The 19,129-nt window shown below is 45.3% G+C and overlaps 1 protein-coding gene across 1 annotated transcript in view; it reads left to right on the top strand.

The window, feature by feature from the left end:
• Nucleotides 1-19,129, top strand: part of Ptprn2 (protein tyrosine phosphatase receptor type N2) — a 747,342-nt gene that overhangs the window by 355,395 nt on the left and 372,818 nt on the right. The window contains exon 11 of the mRNA XM_076920936.1: nucleotides 9,410-9,489. Within this exon, the coding sequence (XP_076777051.1) occupies nucleotides 9,410-9,489 (80 nt within the window). The remainder of the gene's footprint in view (nucleotides 1-9,409; nucleotides 9,490-19,129) is intronic.

Raw genomic sequence — 19,129 nt, 5'->3', positions numbered from 1 at the left:
TGGACAGGTGCATCTATTCATATTACACAGGCCGTGGTTCTTTCAGGCTATATACCAAGGATGGATTATAGTGTCTACTGTGGCCCAGCCTTGTCCTAGGGGCTATCGATTGATTGCATGTTTCTACATTGCCCTTGCCTCAGATCCAACTACTGACTATCGATTGTAAGGGACATCTAAGAGGAGGCCTCAAGTTATATGGTACCAGAATATTCCATAAAGACACCTAAACAGATATTCTCCCTGTACTTTGGGATGCTCATTGCATTGCTATGTATACACTTACTTACTCAACATAAAACAGTGTCTACAGATGGGCCAAGAGCTTTCATACTCGGGTCCTTCAGTGCAAGGACAGCACAGCAAAGAGAGGGGTGGGTTGCAACCATCAAAGGGTCCCATACAATTTGTGGCAGGGTAGGAGAGATGACAAGGAGTCCAGGTAAAAGAAGGGAGTAGGAGGTAGAAAACCCTGGACAGACCTGGCACGTTCAAAGTTCCAGTGGTGGGCGCTAGCATGCTACCACACAGGTGCTGTTCCCTGCTGTTCTGCTCAGTTTTTTACACTGAATCACTGACTTGTGAATATCATAATCTTGAAAATATCCAACACTTCTCCTTGCTCAGACTTCAGGAGAGCCAGAGAATCCCCAACCGACTCTGGTGTTTCTGAGGAGTGTAAGAGGCTTAGACCCTTCCTGCATCCAACACAGGGGTGGCTCAGCCTCTCTGAGGGGAACCCCTGAGCTTCCTCAACTGACTTCTTTGTGAATTTTACTAACCAGTCCTCCTTCCTGCTCAGAAAACTTGTGTTCCTTCTTTCTAGGAGTAGAACCATTATACACCCTGCCTTTCAAAGGTAGAACACTAGAATTCAGGTCTCCTGTGGTCTTTGCTGGTTTCTCCTCTTCTTCTGTGTCCTAATGCCACTTCCAGCTGAACATAGGTCCCAGCTGGTTCCAAGAGTCTTCTCCAGTCCTGCCCAGCAGTCTGTTCCACCTAGTCATTTCATTATTATTTGTTTGCTGCATGTGTGCATGCAGGTGTTCCTAACTCTTCTCTTTGGAATGCACGAGAGCTGTATCTCAATGCCTTAACCTTCTGGCCCAACAGCGTTGGATGCATGTTCGTGGACTAACTTAGACATCGACTAGACCTCAGAAGTGTCTCAGGAGGGTGGACTCATGGCTAGCACGACCTGCCTTGGTTATTGCCTCATCTAAGAACTCATCCACAGAGCCATTCATTGTCTCAGAGATGGGAAATACAGGACACGTGGGCTGGTGCTTGCCGATATCATCTGCATTTTTATGGAAGTGCTAGTTATGCTTAATATGTTTTGTTAATGGTTATGTAGCTGTCAAATAAATCCCATTATTTCTTATTACATCATTAGAGACCATTAAAACGACATTAGCATGCTGATGTAATTATGCCAGCAGACATACAGCGACCACAGTTATGATTTTATAACTAATCATGGCTGTCCCGGGCTGGCTGATGAATAACTGCTTTGCCCCACAGCATCTATTCAGGTGGGAAAAATGGGATGAACAAGGCTGAGGAGTGGTGGTGCTGAGTCCTTGGAGGTTAGCCAGTTCCTGGATGAGCACCGAAGAGCCTTGGGCTGAGAAAGGCTGCACAAAGTCCTGAGTCTACCCAGGCGGTCCAGGCCACTGAGAGCCTGAGGCTGTGATTGGGCTTTATGGACCTCATCTTTCAAGAATCAGTCCTCTGTCTTCACTGGTGTGTTTGTTTGGGACAGTGACTGAGGCACAGCTATGGGCACTGTCATCTGACTGTTCATCAGAGTCTCCTGGGGAGATAACAGAACTTTGTATGGACCTCATACCCCCTTCTCCCTGGACTGTGCCCTGTCATGTTACCCTTTAAGCAGGAGGAAGTCTTTAAGTTTGCAGTCTTTTAGAAGTTGTCATTCAGTGTCTTGGCTATTTGTCCCCAGCCTTGACCTTATGTCTCAACGGTGTGTGATAATACAGAGGTGTCTCACCTCCCTGGATTGCTTCTGTAGCCTAATAGATGAACACCAGGGATTCTGCCTGGAATAGATGGGTACCTCTAAAACAGTGCCTTCAGCGGGGGACCCAAAAATTGGAAGAACACTTCAATAAATAGGTAGCATTTACACCTACAGCCTGTGCCCCTGTGCCAGCAGCAATGCAGTTTGCCCGTGATGCTCCATGTCATCCAAGGAAGGTAGAGAAGAAAACGCTGAGCGCTGCAAATCCTTCTTCCCACGCTGGAGTGCAGGCTCTGTCATCAGTGCTCTTCTAGACAATTAGAAGATTGCAAGGGGCTGATCTTGGGACCAAATACTCATGTTTCCCTTCAAAGAGTACCACAAAATTGGGACAGTGTGTCACACTGCCATAGTCCTGACTTTAGACTAAACAGGCAGCAGCAGGGATAAGCCCTTGCATTGTGGGAAAGCAATGGTTCCCTCTCATGACTGAAGACCGTGCTTTGGCTGAAGGGATTAACATTTCCTATACTGGCTAAGCAACTCACCTATATGAAATGCTACCATGACTCCAGAGGGAGAAAGTAGCTCAGCCCCTCTCAAGCCTCCCAGTGAAGGGCAATGTGAGACCTGGAACCTTTCAGAAGCCTATGTGGTTTCTTCCTCTGCAGTCACCAGCTCTACACCTTACAGCCCGTGCAATGAATAGTCTGCAGTCCTGTGGCTGCAGATATTACAAGAGATAGCTCACAGGAGACTTGACAGCAGGGCCTGCTAGGAGGCCTCAGCATGTAGTACTGATGCAATGGAACCCATAAGTCATCATTATAAGGGAAAAAAGGAGACCTTCCTTCCTATGGTAGGTTCAGGTTAGTAAAACCCACTCAGCAACCCATCCACTAGTTCATCCATTCAACCATTCATCCACCTGTCTGTCTGTCTGTCTGTCTGTCTGTCCATCTATCCATCCATTCACATATCATATAGACATCACACATAATCAAGCTATCAAACAGATGAAGCACAGGTTGGTCTATCAGACTAAGGGAAATGTGCTAACAAAACTTCAATCAACAATCTAATAAAAGTTTTCTTTATTTCTAAACGACTTTCAAGAAAGTCCATTCACCGAAAATAATGGCCTTTACATTTTCTCAGCTACAAAATGTCAATGTTAGAAAATTAACCTTCAAACTCTGTTGTTGCCAAGTGTGTCTTAGCTTAGAAGGTCAAGGGAATCTAGTGTCTGGGCTTGGTCTTTAAACTAACTGTGTAGTCTCTATAAAGATAGCTGTCGCTGTGTGTAAGAAGACCTTAAAATTTGCCTGGCAGCTGTCAATCCTGTGTTTCATGATATATAAAAAGAGAGGGAAAGACTTCTAGACCCATCAGCTGGGTGGAACTCTCACTGGATAGACTTTCACAGTGTGTTTGTTTTGGAAATTGTTTAAAATAACAAGAAAAATAAGCTTTCATCAGGAACTTGCTTGCCGGCTCCCTCCTGATGGAATGACAGGTCTGAATGTGGATTGAACTCAGGGTATTCTGGAGCACTGTGGATGGACACATAACCACTTCGAAGACCCATGTGCCTGCTTACTGATATTATACAGAATGTATATTATATTGTATAAACTATTTAAATAACAGTAAGAGATAGAGAACTAAGTAGCCTTCAGTGGAGTGTTTCTGTCATGCCCAACATGGGTGTTAGTAGCAGGTTGACTGGTTTGTTTTACAAACTATGAGTGAAAGGAGGAGATTCCTACATAGTCCTTTCATCCTTTGTTAGCAAGGTCTGTGATCATGAAGGAGAATGAATGACTGTCAGTCTGTGTAAAGTGTCCTTCAGAGTCACCGAGTCATGCTGCACCCAGGAGCCACTGAACTACGTCTAAGTAGAGAGAAGAGCTGATAAAATGTTGGAACACATCCTGCCTGCAAGAACATGCATGGCTTGTTTACTAGCCAAGCTAGTAGCAGCTTTAAATGAGGAAGTTTTGCAAAATCTCAGGAACTCAGCTGTTCATATTCTACCCAGAAAGTCTAGGTATCTCTCAGAGCTCACATACAGGCCTGTACCTAAGCAGCCATATAAGAGCATTTTCAGGTGTAATGCCCACTCAGATATGTTGAGGATCCTTCTTTCCTAGACCAGAGGTTATGAGTGCCTCCATTTGGTGGTTTTTTTTTCTGCTGTACATAACATCCCTTCTCAGGGCAAGTGAACCTTGTTTACCAGCCAGCTGATGGTCCTTCAGGAGTCATGACCCTGAAGAACAGACAAATATGTTCACACATCAAGAGTTTCCTATTGTGGGGTGCACTGGGCACTATCAGGTCAGCCAATGGCCCTCTCGAGGTCTGCCCCATGGTAAATTGTCTGTAGATGTTCACTAAAGTGCACAGGTCAGAGAAGAGCAGAGATGACCTCTACTCTGCTCCCTTAGTTCATACCAGACAGAAAGAACATCAGGCTTTGTTGTGGGAGATATTTAAAATGGCGGCACCCTATCTGGTTTGTTCTTAATCTGCCGCCATCTTCCCAACTAGACAAGGCCTGCTGGCCACTAATGGCAGCATAGAAGATGGCTCTGCCAATCTTCCATGCTGTCTCCACAAGGCTGGGCTGAGCCCAGACCAACTCATCATCCATGCAGTACCTGGTAGAAATGAGACTTAAATGAGGCTTAAAAATTAACCAATAGCTTTATATATTTGGTAATGCTCAATACAAGATGCCCACACAATTAGAGGTGAAACCCGATACCCAACCTAGGTATATCAACTACCATTGACTGCACTCGAACATCCGCTGCCATGCTCCCCTCTCTCTAGTCCTCTCTCCCCTAGCTTCTCCTCTTCCTTTCCTTACTTCTCCTCTTTCTCTCTCTCCTTCCTCCTCCACCTTAGCTCCTCCCAACCTGTGGGGAAAATATGCCTCTACAAGGCTTCTGCACAAGGCAAGACAATGCTTGTGTAGAGGCAGTGTAGGGCTGGTGTAGAGACAGGACATGAAGGAGAGGGACCATCTGACTATGAGCAGTTTAGAGTGATATCCTGTAGGAAATATGACTATTCCATCATACAAAACTACCTGCCAAATTGCCAGACCACCCCATGTGGTAGTATGTACCTATAGTCCTATATCCTTAGAAGGCAAAGACAGGTTCCTGAGTTTAAGGCAAGCTCATGCCACCTGAGGAGTCTCCCACTACCTCTAGTGATATTACACACACACACACACACACACACAGAGAGAGAGAGAGAGAGAGAGAGAGAGAGAGAGAGAGAGAGAGAGAGAGAAATAAGCACAGCAACATAATTGTCTCTATATATCTAGATGACCACGTAGCTAATTACTAGGCAGTATGTGCCTGTCATCTCAGAACTCAGGATAAAGCAAGAGGATTAAAGATTCCAGGCCCATGTAAATCTCATCATGGGATTTTGACATTCAAACAAACAAACAAAAGCCTAACCAAAAAACAAAACAAAACAACAAAAACAACAACAAAAAACAAACAATAAACCCTAAAACAAAGATCTTCTAAGCCATGGCATATTTTCTCAGTTTTATTGATTCACCAGTGTTTGAGGCCAAACTCATAGGACGAGAAAGTAGCAGGTACACAATTGGCCAGTGAGGCTCTGAAGCACCAGTGTAAGAACTCTGCAGGTGCACACAAAGATGGCAGCAGGTACGCAGAAGCTTCTGCAAGGCAGCAAGAAGAGTGAGTCCTCGTGGTTCGTGCATCTGTATATATGAGTTTATTTCAGTTCTGTGTCAGGTTCATGGTCATTCCTGGGCACACAGAACAAACACTGGCTGTCAGCATGCATGTCCTCAGCTGATGAGGGAGGAGGAGGCACAGTCTGTTCTTGTGTGATTTTATCTGGTGGATTGCCTGTTTAAAACTGGCCTGGGCACAATGCTGAAGCACTGCTGAGTTTCCCAGCACTCATGGAGAAAACCTTCAATGTTCCACTCAGGCTGTGAGTTTGATTCTGTTCACTCAAGAGTGTAGATTGAATAGGGTGGATTTGAACCAAAACATACACAAAGTCTGTGTACTCACCACACTGTGGCTAGAGCTCCAGGAACCTGGACCACTTCCTGGGGAACAGCATCTCCGCAGGGGTGTTCACCATTTCCAGTGACTTCAGAGGAACCATGCTCTCAGGGATAATGAGATTACCTGTGGTGTGTTCTCAGTAATTATCACTGACTCTGAAGGAAATTTGAAAGTCAAAGAACAAAGTGAGTGCCTTTGTTTCCTAGTTGCACCTGGGCGTTTCCTCTGACTCAATGTTCAGCTTTCTTCAAGTCTATTAGGGAATCTCCCTAATTACAACGCAGTTCTGAACTTTCTCTGATTTCCGTGGGGCGGTGCAGTACGTCATGTTGTGCATATGTGACCTGTTATTGAGCTGTAAGTCTTCGACTTCAAAGCTGCTCGGGTAGGAACGAACCCCTCCCCCACCCATGCTGAACTTTTGACTGGCTTACTTTTGTGTAGGTCTCGTGCAGACAACAGCTGCCACTATAAATTCATGAGTGTAACGGCCCCATCATATCCAAAAAAGTACCGTTTCAGACCGGTTTTGCTAACTTCTGGGTCTTCTGCAATGTCCTCTGAGCTGTTTGGGGAGGAGCATGTTATAGGTTTAGGGCCAAGCCATCCACAGTCTTCCATGCTCTGTATTTTGATCAGCTCAAGATCTAGTCATCAGCACCCACTGAGAGGCCCATAAGCTTAGAAGTTGTGACCAATATCTTGAGGACTTGCTTATTCCGTACATTTGGATGTCAGAGTCAACTGACCAATGTCATTGCCAAGGACTCCTGTGACGCTTTTGTTTGCCCAGGGGCTAGACTTCCACTAGAGGATTCTTGGGTACCATGAGGTGCATTTTCAGTGACATTGGCCCTCAATGATGGGTACTTTATACAGGTTCCCTAGAGACATCAGGAAACTAGTGCCCGGTCCTGGGGACTGCTATGATGGAAACGTCTGTGAGGTCTGGGAATTCAGGGCAGAATCAACTTTGAGCCCAAGTGTAAGGAGCAGGCCCTTAACAGGACCGTTTCCTTCTGGAGATACAAAGCCAAGAATTCCTGTGAGAGTTGTGTGGATGCAAACCACAGTGCATCCCATTCAGTAGGGGCAGGGGCTACTGCTGAGGCTAATCCTCCAGATGAGATCTGGGGCCTCTGGGAGCCATTCTCAAACAGAATGGCATCACACTCTGACATTGTTTTATATATATATATATATATATATATATATATATATATATATATATATATATATATATAACTGGTGATACGAGACTCACAGGAAGGGGTCCAAACTACTCAGGGTACCTTGGTGTTCTGAGGAGTTGATTCCTATGGACTCTGGTGTCATCTCCCAAGAGCTCTAGGTGTGGCTGATGTAGCTGAAATTTCTTTTGTGAATAAGGACATTGTCAACATCAGAAGAATTCTAGACTTACATGTCCTGACTCTTTCACAAGTTAATCAGTCATCCATCATGTGGGTAAAAACCCGTAAGAATCAGCCCAGTGCTTCCCAGAGCTGATGACCCAGATGGAAAGCTAAGAATCATCTATGGATGCTTGTTTAGATGACTTGTGCTCCATTTAAGCACAAGACATCAAATGCGTAGGGGTGAAGTACTTTCTAGAAGGTGTTAGAAGAGAAAATTTATCATTGTTGGTGCTTACTCAGGTAGATATGAAAAGAGCTGAGTGAGCCTCGGAGAGGTGATTGGATGTGACATGGTGAGGAAGAAACGTGTCCTTGTATGTGTAGTGATGTGACTGAAACCACTTGGTCTTGAAGGTCAGGAAGGGTGCTGGCTGGGTTCCATCCAAGAGTGGGAAGCAAGAGTTCATGGACAAGTTCCATGAGCCTGGGGACAGTTGGCCTGAGCAAGGTCATGGCAGCCACCCTGGTCCCCATTATCAGCACCATAGTGGCTTCTGAGATCATTCTCTAAATTCTCAGACAGGAAAGCCGAACACAGATATTTCTCAGGTTATGTCATACAGTGAAACAGATTCAAACTAGATGACAGTATGGAAACATAACAACAGCATTTCCAGAGATTTTCACAGAACTTTGGGCTTTGGGTGTTTATGATATAAGAGACAGGAGGATGGCACTCCGGAGATAAGATAGTGACTCAGCACACAGCGTACTGAGCCCACAGTGATGCTGGGTTGCTGGATTGGTCATTATCTGCCTTGTTGTAGCAAAACAGCTTCCATCTCTGGTGTGATGAAGCCCTGGACTGACTGGAGGATGGTAAATCTGAAACTCCAGAGGCTGAGATGAAAATACTCTGAGCCCACAGGTACACGAGAGGCTAAAAGCAAGGTTCGGAGCTAGCGTCTTAGTTGGCATGACTCTAGGTGAGGGAAAATGGTGGCCGAGTCTGTGCTGAGAGAGAGGAGAGAGGACAGGGTTGTAGGTATGTGGTAGTCTCACTCCCGGGAGCAGTTTTATCCTTTGACAAGAGTGTGAGGCTGATGCGCAGAAGTTTGGTAGGAAGGCAGCTGTGCACACCAGGACTTTCTCAGCTGCCATTTCCCACCACACGCTGCTGCTTTTCCTATTGCTAGTCTATTAAAAATTTGCCTTCAGAAGGCACTTCAGGTGTCTATTCCACGAAGAGTCTTTGGATCATTGTGGAGATGGGGTTCACATGTCTTCAAGAGCAGACCCAACATGCCTCGCCCTGTGCTTGCTGTATGAGTGTTCCTATATCACCAGGGTCCTCAGATGATTTCGACTGTAAAGTGATACATTTCTTCAAAACCATGTTCAACTTGGCATTTATAGAGCTTCAGGCATTTTGATGATTCCTCCCTAGCAACTCCCTGACAGCAGATTTGTATTAAGTAGTTCTTAACGATGTGATGGGTCTTCAAGTGGCTCCTGCAGAAAGAAGTTTGAAAACACTTCTCCCCACTCTGCTCTTGACTCTTGTGCTCAAGACTAAGGTCCTTTCCTGCAACAATTTCTCCTTTAGGCTTTCAGGATTTCCTGTCTGCCATTGTTGGGTATGGGTACTTTTCTTTTGATAAGAATCCATTCCCAGTGCAATGGTGTGTGTGTGTATGTGTGTGTGTGTGTGTGTGTGTGTGTGTGTGTGTGTTTGTGTGTGTAGGTATGTATATGTATGTGTGTTTGTGTATGTTTGTGTATGTGTGTGTGTATGTGTGTGTTTTAGTGGAAAGTAAAGTCATCCATAGAATCACTAGATATGCAAACAGAACCCTAGTATCCATAAGAAACACCACCAGAAATAACAAAGGAAAACCTGGGGACCCCTAACCTGTCTGTGTTCTGGAGCTCACAGACAAGCAGCTCCCCATGTTGATGTAGAAATGACCTTATTCCTAAATGATCTTTTCCAGAGTTTTGGGACCAGCAGTGACCTTCAAAGTGAGTGCCAACATCCAAAACATGACAACTGCAGATGTTACCAAGGTTGCAGGTAAGGCTGTCCTCGTATGTGTGTGTGCACACATGCACATATGCACACACAAACACACACGCATACACACATGCATGCACACACACATACACACATGAACGTATGCACACACATGCACCCATACACATGCATACACATATGCATGTACACACATGCACGCATACACACACACATGCATACACACATGCACACACACACACATGTTCACATCAGAGAAGAGGCTAGATCTACACTGTCCACTACTGGACAAGTCTAAGGTGGGGTAAGTAGGGTTTAGCCAAGCCTAGCCTTCTCCTTTGAATTCTCTGGTGCATGGCTTCTGCCAAAAGACCTGGTTGCTTCGTCTGAGCTGAAAAAGTGGAAAGCAGCTTTGCAGAGTAAGAGCTGGTATCTGTATTTCCATGTGAGAAGACTGTTCATAGCTGTGCCAATTGGGAGCACTATGGCCTTGCTGCTGCCCCCCATAAACCCATCTCAGGGCCTAGAGGTATGAGAGGACACAGTGACTTATAGACATGTTCAGGACATCTCTGAGACCTCTGCCTGGTAGACTAGGAATAACTGTGGAAATGTGATCAGTAACATCATTGAAGAACATCACTGGCTAGCTACTTGGAGAAGAGAAGGGGAAGAGAGAAGTTTGTGCCTCTTCTGAATACAGTCTGATTCACTGAGAGCACCCCTCCACAGAAGCCTGTGAGTCTTGGTAGAAAGGAAGACTCAGATGGCATAACAGTGTTTGGAGTGACTTGTCTAGTGTGTTTGCACTTTAAGGCTGTTTCTGAGAGGCCAGGCTGAGGGTGAAGTCCCTGACATGGCAGAGCACTGGTCCTGTTTAACCCTATACATTGCTAGATCTGTGAATTGTTTTTCTTGCTGAATCAAAAGTAATTTTAAATGCCAGCATACCTTTGGACTTAGAGTTTGGTATGCTTCACTCTCCTCATGGTAGCTTCTTTGTCCTGTGATGGCATAGTGTAGAATGTGCCCTGTTTCCACCTATGAGGGACACATCCTTCACTTCCACTTTCAGTGCTGTTGGACTTACTCACAGGCACCTCCATGTGCTTGGATGCTCTTTGTGCTGTGATCTGAGGATAGAAGTCTGACTGAAAAGCAAAGTGCTTAGGCTTCCAGAGTTGGCAGATCTGAGCTTTATAGGGTCATTTCGTTGCCGTGTTGTTAGGTATGTAGAGCTGGGGCATGGTGCAGAGAAATACCGTGCCATTGCGGCTGCAATCGCTCAGGATTCTGAAGGTTCTGCCACCTGAGAAGATAAGAGTTAGGTTTCAGTGGCCTTGGTCCCATACCAACTTTAGGCTACTTCTTCTCATTCTGAGCATCTGCTTCATGTGAGTGACAACTGAACACCTTTAAGACCTTCCAGTTGTCTGGGTTTCACACAGAGATGCTCCTCTGTAATGGACAGGTCATCTCAGGACAGGAAGTAACACACATGGAAGTAAGTTGGCTAGAACTTTGAAGAACTATGAACAGATCAAATGGAATAGGAGTGTATGGAATTCTTGAAGAACTAATAAAATAAGAATATTAAAAGAGACAGTCAAGTCCAGTCTGTGCTGCCATGCCTTTGTAAATGTGTGGCTTTCCACTGGAGAGAGAGAGCAATCAATAAGACAGCCTTCTTATTTAAAAGAAAAACATCATGTTGTCAACAAACTCATACACATGCTATAGCCATACCTTCCCTACTGGCTTTTTAGGGAATAAGGTTCATTATCTCTGTTCTAGTTTCTGGCCATTTCAAATGTGTCCATGCATGTGCTAACCTCGAGTGGAGGCAACAATCACACAGAAAGTGAAGAACTGAATCTCATTAACATGTCTCATAAAGCTGACTCTGCCAACCTGCTGGGTTGCGTCTAGAAAACTGCTAAACAGCCCCACATGTTCAAGCCCCTATTTGAAGATGTATGGAGTTGCAAACACATGTGAATGATGTAAAAACATGTGTTCCTTTCATGTGTTTAACAATGCCATGTTATTATGGATTGAAGTGAGGCTGTAGGAGGCTGAATGAGAAAAGGAAGGCATCACCCCATGCACAGCAAGTACCCACTCCCACCATCAGAGAGTCCTGGCTCCAGGGAGAGCATGGGTGAGCTCCTAAGGATAGCTCCAATGTGGATGAAGAAGTAGAATTTAATCTCAAGATGCAGTTCCTGGGCCCTTTAATTTTAAAAGATCATGTAGAACATTACCAGTGTCATCAAAAGCTTCCTAATGTCCTACCAGGACAGGCAGACAGTGGGATGTCTCTAAACCTAAGAGAGCCTTCTGTAGAAATTTCTGGGATTATGATGGGCTCTGTGAAAGCCCACTCAGGGTTTACATTTGGCTTCAGAGGAACTGAGTGAAACAGAGATGTCCTTTGTCGTCAGCGAAGGGAGGTGTAACCCTGGTAACAGAACTTAAATTTATTTTGATAATTTTACAAAAAGCAATACAGAAATTAGTGAGTAGGCATACACTTAATACCACATTTGTCCCCATCAGACATCACGTGGTGTCAACCCTGAGTGGCAAGTGCAACTGCTCTGTCATTTAGAGTTTCTTCCTGCTCCTAGATGACGCCTTTCTGGGAATTCTGCTCATCCATTCATTTTGCTTCCTATTTCCTTCTTTGATTAAGTCACACTAATTATACAGAGTTAGTGGGCTTTGTTGTGACATTAGCATACATCTATATATGACCTCCGGTCATATGCAGCCCCATGGCCCTCCTCTTCCCCTTTCCCACTGCTTCTCTACTGTAACGATCTCCTTCTATTTGTACCAATTTTCAAAATACAGACTCCACACATGAGAGAAAATACGAAGCCAGTCTGATTTACTTTGTTCCCCACAATGATCTCAAGTGTTACCCATTTTCCTGCAGATGACATGATTTTGATTTCCTTTCTTCCTTCCTTCCTTCCTTCCTTCCTTCCTTCCTTCCTTCCTTCCTTTCTTCCTTCCTTCTGTCACTCATTTTTTATTAATTGAGACTTTCATGCTATGCATTTTAATTATATTCACCCCTCCCGACTCCTCTCACATTTACTTTTTCTTACCCACCAAACATTTTGTTCTGATTTTTTTTTCAAAACCCATCAAGTCCAACTTGTGGATATTCTTAATTGTAGGTCCTGCCCTGAAGCGTGATCAACCTACCACGAGTCACACCCTTAACAAACTTAAGGGACTCTCCTCCTGACAGCTATTAGTAACCAGTAGATCTTCCTCTAGGGATGGAGCTTTGTGTATTCCCCCCCCCCTTTAAAAAAATCCTTTCTTACTCTCACTTCATTGGAGTTTTTCCATAATCCTTTGTCCTTAGTCAACTTTTGTTTCTCTTTTCAAAAACAAAAGGCTTACTCATCTTGAAGAGGGCACTCACTGTCTCTGTTGCCTCCCTCCCTGTAGAGACTCCACTTAGTGAACTTCTATTAGGTTAACCATAGTCACCAGAATATGCTCGTGCTGCCATGCCTTCATGACCCGAGGGCAGATTCTACCCACCAAAGTTCCTTCTTATACCTCAGGAGGCACCATGGCTACTGTGAGTAATATCCACTGGGTGTGTGCCAGGTTCATTTACTGGCTGCTTACTCAGGAACCGCCTATTCCCAGTTGGTCTCCAGGGGAAACAATTCAAAGGCAAGATAAAGTTATTTTGAACCATAACCACTAAACGATTTTCAAGCAGAGTGATATAGTTTGACTTGTATTTTTAATTCCATTTTTTTTTATTCAAGTTGAGATATGTGAGACATGAAGGGCCATCAAGTCTACTGGGGGTAAGATGAAGAAGATAAAGGGGAAGAGAAAGCAGATGTCGCGCTCTGGATGAGGACTGGGCTAGGAGCAAGGGAGGTGACATGGGTGTGGTCAGTGATGTGGACTGGAGTGGTTCTGTGATGATCACGTGGATGTGCTCAGTGACGTGGATGAGGGAAATGACACTGGGGAGAACTGCAGACAGAGGCAGCAAGATGACAGGGAGCTGGTTAGAAGGGACCATAGGGTGGAGGTCAGAGGTCTCAGTGTATGACAGCAAGCAGTGCAAGGGCAGGTTCAAGTCCAATACTTCTTGTTTATGCCTAAGTGGGTGTCTGTCATTGTTGGGACAGGAAGTGCTTAGAGATAAACACACTGAGCAAAATAGAAAGTTGATTTTGCCCATGTTGCTATTGGGGATGGATCTGGGAAGAGATACAGAGCGTCCCCTAAAGGCTATGGTCAGAAGCTTGGCCTTCCTCTTGTGTTGGTAGTGGGAGACAGTGGAATCTCCGTGAGGTGACCCTAGTGGAAGGAAGCTAGGTAAATCACAAAAACATCATTGAAAGTGACGTTAGGGCTCAGATCCCTTCCGCTTTTTATTTCCCAACTTCCTTGAGGTGTGTGGCCCCCTCTGACACAACCTCCTACCTTGATGTACTGTGCTGCCACAGGGCCATAGCAGCAGACAAAACAGCCTTACAGCAACTCTTCTGAAACCAAGAGCCAAAACAGACCTTCCCTCCCCCTTATCTGGCTATCTCAAGTGTCTCATTACAATCACAGAAAGCTGATGGTTGCAGTTATGTGTGTAAACAGGGGCTCAGAATGGAAGATCATTCTCCCCTGCAGGCCTGGGTTGATATGTTAGGCAGGCTCTGCCTGAGGCAGTCTTCTGGCTAGTGTTTAATCAACTTGACACAGCTAGGATCATTTGGGAAGAGAGATGCTCAATTGAGAAAACACTCCTAGCAGATCAGTCTGTGGGCAAGCCTATGGAACATTTTCTTGATTAATGATTTGTGTGGGTGGGTCCAGCCCACCTTGAGAGGTGCCACTCCTGGGCAGGTGGTGCTGGATGGGATAAGAGAGCACGCTGAGCAAGCCATGAGGAGCAAGCTAGTAAACGACTTCTTTGGATGAGAGACTGCAAGCTATAAAAGGAAGTAAACTCTTTCCTCTTTAAGCTATGTTTGGTCAGTGTTTTACCAAAGTCACACAAACTATCACTCGGATGACCAGTGACTGTAAGAAGTGTAGCTCTTAGTGACCAACAGCATTGGCTCTACCTATATTGAAACTGTGCCTAACAGGGGAAACGTTCCTGAACAGAGCACCAATGGCTTATGGGAAAAGTTCCTGAACAGAACACCAATGGCTTATGCTCTAAGATCAAGAATTGACAAATGGGACCTCATCAAATTGCAAAGCTTCTGTAAGGCAAAGGACACTGTCAATAAGACAAAATGGTCACCAACAGATTGGGAAAAGATCTTTACCAATCCTATATCCGATAGAGGGCTAATATCCAAGATATACAAAGAACTCAGGAAATTATACTCCAGACAACCAAATAACCCTATTAAAAAATGGGGTACAGGGCTAAACAAAAACTTCTCAACGGAGGAAACTTGAATGGCCGAGAAGCACCTTAAGAAATACTCAACATCCTTAGTCATCAGGGAAATGCAAATCAAAACAACCCTGAGATACTACCTCACACCAGTCAGAATGGCTAAGATAAAAACCCCAGGTGATAGTAGATGCTGGAGAGGATGTGGAGAAAGAGGAACACTCCTCCATTGTTGGTGGGATTGCAAGCTGGTACAACCACTCTGGAAATCAGTCTGGCAGTTCCTCAGAAAACTGGACATAGCATTACCTGAGGATCCAGCTATACCACTCCTGGGCATTTACCCAGAAGATGCTCCAACATATAACAAGGACATATGCTCCACTATGTTCATAGCAGCCTTCTTTATAATAGCCAGAAGCTGGAAAGAACCCAGATGTCCCTTGACAGAGGAATGGATACAAAAAATGTGGTACATTTACACAATGGAGTATTACTCAGCTATTAAAAATAATGAATTCAAGAAATTCTTAGGTAAATGGATGGAACTAGAAATTATCATCCTGAGTGAGTTAACCCAATCACAAAAGAACACACATGGTATTTACTCACTGATAAGGGGATGTTAGCCCAAAAGCTTGGAATAGCGAAGACTCAAGTCACAGAGCACATGAAGCTCATGAAGAAGGAAGACCAAGTGGGGATGCCTCAGTCCTACTTAGAAGGAATAACAAAAATACTCAAGGGAGTAAATATGGAAACAAAACATGGGACAGAAACTCAAGGAGGGGTCATCTGGAGACCATTCCACCTGGCTATCCATCCCATGTACAGTCACCTAAGCTAGACACTGATGTGGATGGCTGGAAGTGCATGCTGACAAGAACCTGATATAACTGTCTCCTTAGAGGTCTGCCAGAGACTGACACATTCAGAGGAAGACGCTCACAGCTAACCACTGATCTGATCAAGGTTTTCCCAATGGAGAGGTTAGAGAGAAGACTGAAGGAGCAGAAAGGGTTTGTGACCCCATGAGGAGGGCAACAATACCAACCAACCAGAGCACCCCAGGGTCTAAACCACCAGCCTGGGAGCACATAGAGAGGGACTTATGATTCCAGCTGTATATGTAGGGGAGGATGGCATAGGTGGGAGAGGAGATTCTTGGTCCCATGAAAGACAAACACCAAGTAGGGTGGGTGGGGGAAATGTGAGGGTGGGGAGGTGGGAGTGGGGGGGTAGGTGGGGGCACAGCCTCATAGAAGCATGAGAAGGAGGGATGGGATAAGAGGGTTCTGGGTGGTGGGGGGAAGTGGGGTAAAGGAATAAAATCTGAAATGTAAATATAATACCCAAAAAAAAAAGAAAGAAAGAAAGAAAGAAAGAAAGAAAGAAAGAAGGAAAGAAAGAAAATAAAACATGCCTAAATTCCTCCCCTACAAGCTTAGGCTGTGCCCATATAAATAGTATAGAATTGTGTCAATACCACGAGCATAGGATGGAGATGGATAGATAGCAGGTGCTCTTCTGTGGCCATGGTTGGGATTCAGCTCCTTAATGCTGTGGGGATGTTAATTGGCTCTCTTCAAACATCTTTCTTGCCCTTCTCCAGCTGTTAGTGTTTCCTTTTCTTTCATTCTCAGGATCTGAACGGCCTTGATGTGCGGTGTGTATGTGTGTGTGTGTGTGTGTGTGTGTGTGTGAGAGAGAGAGAGAGAGAGAGAGAGAGAGAGAGAGAGAGAGAGAGAGAAACTGATTAGAGATTGGAGAGTGTGTGGCAATGGCCAGGGCACAGTGACTAGCAGGTGCTCTAGAGGGGCTGGGGCTGGGGCTGTGGCTGTAGAAGGGACCCTCACCAGCAATAGCAACATCAAGGAGTTCTTACCTCACAGAGACTCTCAGCAGAAACCCTTTGCTTCCTCACCTCACCCGTTTTTAGCAATGTCAAACCTGTCTATTGTAGATTTGAGGTACCCTGCCCATGTCTTCGCAGGCTAATCTTCATTGTCTCTCTGTTAATACACAAAGGGTATGTCTGCTTTCTTTATCTTCTTGGCACAGTGATAGAAGTGCCTTCACAACTAGATGGGAGTGGCTTGTTCCAGAAATAGGGCTGAGCACTACAGAGCAACCTTGCATATCTAATAAGTGGTTTCAAGATAAGCTCTTGGGGAGGAAGACAAGGTATTGGCCTGTACACACCAAGTCAAGGTAGGCTCTAAGGTGTGATGGTTTGTATATGCTCAGCCTAGGGAGCGGCACTATTAGAAGCTGTGGCCTTGTTGGAGTGGGTGTGTCACTATGGGTGTGGGCTTTAAGACCCTCATCCTAGCTGCCTGGAAGTCAGTATTCTCCTAGCAGCCTTCAGATGAAGAAGTAGACCCCTCAGCTCCTCCTGTACCATGCCTGTCTGGATGATGCCATGCTCCCACCTTGATGATAATGGACTGAACCTCTCAACCTATAAGCCAGCCCCAATTAAATGTTGTCCTTTATAAGACTTGTATTGGTTATGGTGTCTGCTCACAGCAGTAAAACCCTGAGACAGAAGGTAAGGTATGAGCGTGTACACCAGGTCAAGATAAGCTCTGGGGGGAGGAAGGCAGGGTATGAGCCTATACACCAGGTCATCGTCTTGAAATTTCTCTCAGGCCAGCTTAGCAGGCTGTCTCTGAGCAGGGGAAAGCAATGTCTGTCAAAAGCCTCCTTTTGGGAATTCTATAGATGCCAGTTCCCATGGCAACTCGATGAGGAGAAGGAAGAATCGGGAGCTAGCTATGAAATCTGGCTTCAGCTTCAAGGTCCTCATCATAGGCTCACCCATGGCCACAGCAGGGCCTGTGAGCACAAATGCCTGTGGTGGTCCAACTGTCACTGAGCCATTGCCTGACTCTCTGCAGCTTCAGTCCAGGATATGTGGGGCCACCTCAGGCGAGAGAGGAGGTAGTTGATTCTGGATATATGGTTGTCTACTTCGTAATGGCCCAACTGTGTAGTTTCTTCTATTTAGTCCCCTGATGCCTACACTATCCCTTCATCTTAGGTGTGACTTGGGGGAAAGAGTTTGTGCTAAATACATATGTAGCATGTTAACCATCAACACTGTGCTCATCCCAGAACAGATTAGATGAGCACAGTTGGGTTTAATTGAAGGCAGGACTTGGGAGTTAAGAGTTAGAGATGGCTTGGGAAAGCATCAGAGATGAGAACAGGTGGGATAGCCAAGGGCTACTGAGCATAAGGGACAGTGTAAGAGTGTTTGGCCCCTGAGATGAGATACTCAGAGTGTAGTCTAGGTGAATGATCTTGCCATAAACAGATACTGTGCTGAGTCTGCTTAAGGCAGGATAGATACACTTTCTGAAGTTTTGTCTACAAATTAGCCCACTGTTTCCTCCTAGGACAGGAATACACAGTGTACTGGCTTGCTCTTGGATGGTGGCTGACTTGCACAGTGAGGCTGGAATTTAACATAGCCCCAGAGCAAGGCCCAGGAAATTCAAGACTGTAGTGAGACAGTACAGGCCTATTGGACCCACAAGCAAGGACAACACTGTAGGTGGCTGCATTATGAGACCATAGCTCTTGATATAGTGAAGATGTCAGATGCAAACTGGTTAATAGAACAAAAGATCTACATGTGTGATAGTTCTAGACCTGTCTGAGAGCTACCCAGGCACAACATGGATGACTGTTGGACTTTAAGGACAACAGACCTTTCCTACTTTAGAGCTTGGGGTTTCTCCATGTACCCTTGCTACAGCCCTCCCCCCCCCCCAACCCTTTGTGCAGCTTCCCTCAGCCTAACTCCACTCCCTCAGTCCGGGTTACCTTCCTGAAACCCCTGGCCAGAGTCCCATTCCTGTAGCTGCCTCAGCTGGGGTTCCTTCCTATAGCCCACCTCAGCCCAGCTAGCAGGCTGTCTCCGAGCAGAGGGAAGAAGCAGTGTTGTAAAAAGCCTTCTTTAGGGAGTTCTGCAGATGATGGTCTCCATGGCAACTAGATGTGTCTCATGGACCAGGAACAGGGAAGCTGGCCTCATTGTTCCCAGCCCTCCTCACTGTGGCTTCATGGCCACTAAATCTGCAAAGGTGAAGTTGGGGGGGGAGATGGGATTTGGAACCTCAATTCAAAGCCCCAGTCCATGTTTTGGCCACTCATGTGCCCCTTTTAAGCTCAAAGTTCTCTTCTCTCTGAAATGGGATGAAAATGTGCTCTTCACAGGCCACTTCAGTACTGAGGGATTTAGGAAGGGGCTGAACTGAGAGCACAATTTAAATTCTAAAG

This window comes from Arvicanthis niloticus, chromosome 23 (genome assembly GCF_011762505.2).
Source record: "Arvicanthis niloticus isolate mArvNil1 chromosome 23, mArvNil1.pat.X, whole genome shotgun sequence".
In the NCBI taxonomy this organism is placed as follows: domain Eukaryota; kingdom Metazoa; phylum Chordata; class Mammalia; order Rodentia; family Muridae; genus Arvicanthis; species Arvicanthis niloticus.
This window is presented reverse-complemented; position numbering and strand designations above follow the sequence as displayed.